Genomic DNA, 7,555 nt, shown 5'->3' on the forward strand with positions numbered 1-7,555 from the left:
CACCCAACGGCACCCAACGGTACCCAATGGTGCCCAACGGCACCCAATGACACCCAGTAGTACCCAACGGCAGCCAATGGCACCCAATGGCAGCCAACGGCAGCCAACAGCACCCAATGGCACCCAATAGCACCCAGTAGTACCCAACGGCACCCAATGGTACCCAACAGCACCCAATAGCACCCAGTAGTACACAATGGCAGCCAATGGCACCCAATGGCAGCCAACAGCACCCAATGGCACCCAAGGGTACCCAGCAGTACCCACTCCAGACCCCCCCCCCCAGCCCCCCAGCACCCCCCGGGACCCCCCGCACCCACCATGGAGTGTCCCAGGTGCTGCGCCACGTTGTCGGTGACGCCGACGAGCTTCCCCTCGCGGGTGACGGCCAAGAGGAACCCGGGGAGCGACGCCACCAGGTCCGCCAGCTCGGGACCCCCCAGCAGCTCCATGGGCGACCCCTGCGCTGGGCCTGTGGGGTGGGGGGGGGTTAGAGCCCAATGGCACCCAATGGCACCCAATGGCACCCAATGGTACCCAATGGTACCCAACGGCACCCAATGGCATCCAATGATACCCAATGGTACCCAACGGCACCCAATGGCACCCAATGGTACCCAACGGCACTCGATGGTACCCAATGGTACCCAATGGCACCCAAGGGTACCCAATGGTACCCAATGGTACCCAACGGCACCCAATGGTACCCAATGGCAGACAATGGTACCCAATGGCACCCAACGGCACCCAATGGTACCCAATGGTACCCAACGGCACCCAATGGTACCCAATGGCAGACAATGGTACCCAATGGCACCCAACGGCACCCAATGGTACCCAATGGTACCCAACGGCACCCAATGGTACTCAATGGTACCCAATGGTACGCAATGGCACCCAGTAGTACTCAACGGTAGCCAATGGCACCCAATGGCAGCCAACAGCAGCCAATAGCACCCAATGGCACCAAATAGCACCCAATGGCATCCAGCAGTACCCAACGGCACCCAATGGTACCCAACGGCAGCCAATGGGAGCCAATGGCACCCAGTAGTACCCAACGGCAGCCAATGGCACCCAAGGGTACCCAGCAGTACCCAAGGGCACCCAATGGCACCCAATGGTACCCAATGGCACCCAATGGTACCCAGTAGTACCCAATGGCACCCAATGGCACCTAATGGCAGCCAACAGCACCCAATAGCACCCAATGGCACCCAAGGGTACCCAGCAGTACCCAATGGCACTCAATGGCAGTCAATGGTACCCAATGGTACCCAATGGCACCCAGTAGTACCCAACGGCAGCCAATGGCATCCAATGGCAGCCAACAGCACCCAATGGCACCCAAGGGTACCCAGCAGTACCCAATGGCACCCAATGGCAGTCAATGGTACCCAATGGCAGTCAATGGTACCCAATGGCACCCAGTAGTACCCAACGGTACCCAATGGCATCCACCAGTACTTGAAGGCACCCAATAGCCCTCAATAGCACCCACCAGTACTCAATGGCACCCAACAGCACCCAACCCCAGTCCCATTGCTGGGTCCCATGTCCCCCTGTCCCTGTCCCACTGTCCCCCTGTGTCCCTGTCCCCATGTCCCCCTCCCTGTCCCCATGTCCCTCTGTCCCTGCCTCATCCCCTGTGCCCCCATCTCTGTCCCCCTGTCCTCATCCCTGTCCCACTGTCCCCTGTCCCCATCTCTGTCCCTTTGTCCCCATCCCTGTTCCCCCATCTCTGTCCCTCTGTCCTCGTCCCTATCCTTCTGTCCCTGTCCCCATCTCTGTCCCTCTGTCCCCATCCCTGTCCCCCTGTCTCTGTCCCCCTGTCCTCATCCCTATCCCACTGTCCCTCTGTCCCTGTCCCCATCTCTGTCCCTCTGTCCCCATCCCTGTCCCCCTGTCTCTGTCCCCCTGTCCCTCTGTCCCTGTCTCCCTGTCCCCATCACTGTCCCTTTGTCCCTGTCTCCCTGTCCCCCTGTCTCTGTCCCTCTGTCCCTGTCCCCCTGTCCCCATCCCTGTCCCCCTGTCTCTGTCCCTCTGTCCCCCCATCCCTGTCCCCCGTCCCTCTGTTCCCGCTCCGCTCGGTGCCGCTGTCCCTGGTGCTGAACGCGGCTCCGCTGCCGGTGCCACCGCGGCCCCCGCTCCCCGTTCTGTCCCCATCCCAGTCCCCCCCAGTCCCTCCCAGTCCCGGCACCCGGTCCCAGCCCCATCCCAGTCCATCCCAGTCCCTCCCAGTCCCCCCCAGTCCATCCCAGTGCCGGTACCCGGTTCCATCCCCATCCCAGTCCATTCCAGTGCATCCCATCCCCATCCCAGTGCCTGTATCCCCATCCCAGTGCATCCCAGTGCTGGTACCCGGTTCCATCCCCATCCCAGTGCATCCCAGTGCCTGTATCCCCATCCCACTGCTGGTACCCTGTTCTATGTCCATCCCATCCCCATCCCGGTGCATCCCAGTGCATTCCATCCCCATCCCGGTGCCGGTACCCGGTTCCATCCCCATCCCAGTCCATTCCAGTGCATCCCATCCCCATCCCGGTGCTGGTACCCAGTTCCATCCCCATCCCAGTCCATTCCAATGCATCCCATCCCCATCCCAGTGACTGTATCCCCATCCCAGTGCATCCCAGTGCTGGTACCCGGTTCCATCCCCATCCCAATGCATCCCAGTGCCTGTATCCCCATCCCAGTGCTGGCACCCTGTTCTATGTCCATCCCATCCCCATCCCGATGCATCCCAGTGCATTCCATCCCCATCCCGGTGCCGGTACCCGGTTCCATCCCCATCCCAGTCCATTCCAGTGCATCCCATCCCCATCCCGGTGCTGGTACCCAGTTCCATCCCCATCCCAGTGCCTGTATCCCCATCCCAGTGCCGGTACCCGGTTCCATCCCCATCCCAATGCATCCCAGTGCCGGTACCCGGTCCTACGTCCATCCCATCCCCATCCCAGTGCTGGTACCCGGTCCTATGTCCATCCCATCCCCATCCCAGTGCCGGTACTTGGTTCCATCCCCATCCCAGTCCATTCCAGTGCATCCCATCCCCAACCTGGTGCCGATACCCGGTTCCATCCCCATCCCAGTCCACCCCAGTCCATCCCACCCCATCCCCGTGCTGCACCTGGTTCCATCCCCATCTCAGTCCATTCCAGTGCATCCCATCCCTGTGCCGGTGCCCGGTTCCAGCCCCCTCCCAGTCCATTCCAGTGCATCCCATCCCCATCCCAGTGCCGGTACCCAGTTCCATCCCCATCCCGGTGCATCCCAGTGCATCCCATCCCTATCCCAGTGCCTGTATCCCCATCTCAGTGCTGGTACCCTGTTCTATGTCCATCCCATCCCCATCCCGGTGCATCCCAGTGCATCCATTCCCACCCCGGTGCCGGTACCCGGTTCCATCCCATCCCAGTGCCGGTACCCGGTTCCATCCCCATCCCAGTCCATTCCAGTGCATCCCATCCCCATCCTGGTGCCTGTATCCCCATCTCAGTGCTGGTATCCGGTTCTATGTCCATCCCATCCCCAATCCCAGTGCCGGTACCCGGTTCCATCCCCATCCCAGTCCATCCCATCCCCATCCTGGTGCCTGTATCCCCATCCCATCCCCATCCCAGTGCCGGTACCCGGTTCATCCCCATCCCAGTCCATTCCAGTCCATCCATCCTCATCCCAGTGTCAGTAACCGGTCTTATGTCCATCCCATCCCCACCCCAGTGCCAGTACCCGGTTCCATCCCCATCCCATCCCCATCCCAGTGTCGGTACCCGGTCCTACATCCATCCCATCCCCATCCCAGTGCCGGTACCCGGTTCTACATCCATCCCCTCCCCATCCCGGTCCCCCGCTCACCCGCCGGCAGGCAGAGCCCCTTCCTGGTGTAGACGCCCGTCCCCATCCCAGTGCATCCCAGTGCATCCCATCCCCATCCCAGTGCCTGTATCCCCATCCTGGTGCCGGTACCTTGTTCTATGTCCATCCCATCCCCATCCTGGTGCCGGTACCCGGTTCTACATCCTTCCCATCCCCATCCCAGTGCCAGTACCCGGTTCCATCCCCATCCCGGTGCCGGTACCCGGTTCCATCCCCATCCCAGTGCATCCCAGTGCATCCCATCCCCATCCCGGTGCCGGTGCCCGGTTCTACATCCATCCCATCCCCATCCCGGTCCCGGTACCCAGTTCCATCCCCATCCCAGTCCATCCCAGTGCGGTACCCGGTTCCATCCCCATCCCAGTCCATTCCAGTGCATCTCATCCCCATCCCAGTGCCGGTACCCGGTTCTACATCCATCCCATCCCATCCCAGTCCATTCCAGTGCATCCCATCTCCATCCCAGTGCCAGTACCCGGTCCTACATCCATCCCTCCCCATCCCAGTGCCGATACCCGGTTCTACATCCATCCCATCCCCATCCCAGTGCCGGTACCCGGTTCTACATCCATCCCATCCCCATCCCAGTGCCGGTACCCGGTCCTACATCCATCCCATCCCCATCCCAGTGCCGATACCCGGTCCTACATCCATCCCCTCCCCATCCCAGTGTCGGTACCCCGGTTCTACATCCATCCCATCCCCATCCCAGTCCATTCCAGTGCATCCCATCCCCATCCCGGTGCCGGTACCCGGTTCTACAATCCATCCCATCCCCATCCCGGTGCCGGTACCCAGTTCCATCCCCATCCCAGTCCATCCCAGTGCCGATACCCAGTTCCATCCCCATCCCAGTGCATCCCAGTGCATCCCATCCCCATCCCGGTGCCGGTACCCGGTTCTACATCCATCCCATCCCCACCGCGGTCCCCCGCTCACACCGCCGGCAGGCAGAGCCCCTTCCTGGTGTAGACGCAGGCCAGCGCCATGACGTGCAGGTAGCTGAGGCGCGGGCGCTCGGGCTCGGGCAGCGGGAGCAGGTCCCGCAGGGCGCGGATCTCGGCGTTGATCTGGTCCCTCCGCGCCTTGGAGGCGCCTTTGGTGGAGCGGAGCATCCTCCTCCTCCTCCTCCTCCTCCTCCCGCCACCCCGCCTTATATGGGCCCGGCGGCCTGACGTCACGGCCGCGTCACCGCCTTGGCCACGCCCAGCCGCGGGGAGGGAGGGGGGAGACGTCAGTGTGACGTGCGGGAGGGGGGGGGGTGCGGGGGGGGGGGAAGGGGAGGGGTTTGGGGGGTTCGGACCGAAATAGGAGATGGTGAGGGGGTGGGGGGGAGGGGAGGGGGAGGGGTTGGGGGTGGGGACACGCCCACGTGGGGGGGGTGAGGGATCAATGGGGGGACAGGTGGATCAATGGGGGATGGACGGACGGACGGACAGGGAGATGGGGGGTGCAGGATCAATGGGGGGATGGATGGACAGACAGATGGATCAATGTGGGGTGATGGATCAATGGGGGGTGATGGATCAATGGGGAGTGATGGATCAATGGGGAGTGATGGATCAATGGGGGGTGATGGATCAATGGGGGGTGGATGGACAGACAGACAGAGCAATGGGGGGTGCGGGATCAATGAGGGGACAGATAGGTGGATCAATGGGGGGTGAATGGACAGACGGACGGACAGGGAGATGGGGGGTGCAGGATCAATGGGGGGACAGATAGATGGATCAATGGGGGGTGATGGATCAATGTGGGGTGATGGATCAATGGGGGTTGCAGGATCAATGGGGGGACAGATAGGTGGATCAATGGGGGATGGACAGACGGACAGGGAGATGGGGGGTGCGGGATCAATGGGGGGACAGACAGACAGACAGAGCAATGGGAGGTGCGAGATCAATGGGGGGACAGACAGATGGATCAATGGGGGGTGATGGATCAATGGGGGGACAGACAGATGGTTCAATGGGGATGGACGGACGGACAGGGAGATGGGGGGTGCAGGATCAATGGGGGGATGGATGGACAGACAGATGGATCAATGGGGGGATAGACAGATGGATCAATGGGGGGACAGACAGATAGATCAATGGGGGATAGACAGATGGATCAATGGGGGGACAGATAGATGGATCAATGGGGGGACAGACAGACGGATCAATGGGGGGACAGATAGATGGATCAATGGGGGATGGACGGACGACAGGGAGATGGGGGGTGCAGGATCAATGGGGGGATGGATGGACAGACGGATGGATCAATGTGGGGTGATGGATCAATGTGGGGTGATGGATCAATGTGGGGTGATGGATCAATGTGGGTGGATGGACGGATGGACAGGGAGATGGGGGGTGTGGGATCAATGGGGGGACAGATAGGTGGATCAATGGGGGATGACGGACAGATGGACAGGGAGATGGGGGGTGTGGGATCAATGGGGGGATGGACGGACAGACAGATGGATCAATGGGGGGTGGATGGACAGACAGACAGAGATGGGGGGTGATGGATCAGTGGGGGGATGGATGGACAGACAGATGGATCAATGGGGGGATAGACAGATGGATCAATGGGGGGACAGACAGACGGATCAATTGGGGGACAGACAGATGGATCAATGGGGGATGGACGGACGGACAGGGAGATGGGGAGTGTGGGATCAATGGGGGGACAGATAGGTGGATCAATGGGGGGTGAACGGACAGACGGACGGACAGGGAGATGGGGGGTGCGGGATCAATGGGGGGACAGATAGATGGATCAATGGGGGATGGACAGACGGACAGGGAGATCGGGGGTGTGGGATCAATGGGGGGATGGATGGACAGACGGATGGATCAATGTGGGGTGATGGATCAGTGGGGGGTGGATGGACAGACAGATGGATCAATGGGGTGTGGGGGATCAATGGGGGGACAGACAGACAGATGGATCAATGGGGGGTGTGAGATCAATGGGGGGTGGATGGACGGACGGACAGAGAGATGGGGGGTGATGGATCAATGGGGGGATGGATGGACAGACAGATGGATCAATGGGGGGATGGACGGACAGACAGATGGATCAATGGGGTGTGGGGGAGTCAATGGGGGGACAGACAGACAGATGGAGGGGAGATGGGGGTGATGGATCAATGGGGGGATGGACAGACAGACAGACAGATGGCGTGTGATGATCAATGGGGGGATGGATGGACAGACAGACAGAGAGATGGGGGGGTGATGGATCAATGGGGTGATGGACAGATGGACGGACGGGGCAATATGGGGGGTAGGGGATCAATGGGTGGATGGATGGACAGACAGATGGATCAATGGGGGGTGGGGGATCAATGTGGGGTGGACAGACAAACAGACAGAGAGATGGGGGATGATGGATCAATGGGGTGATGGACAGACAGACGGACGGGGCAATGTGGGGCAGGGGATCAATGAGGGGGTCAAGAGAAGGATGGATGGACAGACAGATGGACAGACGGGGCAACTGGGGGGGTGTGGGGATGGACAAACAGACGGATGGAGCAACGAGGGTCAAGGGAGGGATGAAGGACAGACGGACGGACGGTCAACAGAGGGTGAAGTAGCCAATGGGAGTCAACAGGGGCTCAAGGGCTGGACAGACAGACGGACAAGTCAATGGGGGGTGGAAGAGCCAATGGGGCAGGGGGTCAATG

At 61.0% G+C, this 7,555-nt stretch overlaps 1 protein-coding gene across 1 annotated transcript in view; it reads right to left on the reverse strand.

The window, feature by feature from the left end:
- Nucleotides 1-4,994, reverse strand: part of LOC308052371 (neuronal PAS domain-containing protein 4-like) — a gene marked incomplete at both ends in the record, with an annotated part of 10,907 nt that extends 5,913 nt beyond the window's left edge. Inside the window, 2 exons of the mRNA XM_080364451.1 lie at nt 321-461; nt 4,821-4,994. Coding sequence (XP_080220577.1) covers nt 321-461; nt 4,821-4,994 — 315 coding nt within the window. The remainder of the gene's footprint in view (nt 1-320; nt 462-4,820) is intronic.
- Between the last annotated feature and the right edge of the window lie 2,561 nt (nt 4,995-7,555).

This window comes from Nesoenas mayeri, assembly GCF_963082525.1.
Source record: "Nesoenas mayeri genome assembly, contig: SCAFFOLD_161, whole genome shotgun sequence".
NCBI classification, from domain to species: domain Eukaryota; kingdom Metazoa; phylum Chordata; class Aves; order Columbiformes; family Columbidae; genus Nesoenas; species Nesoenas mayeri.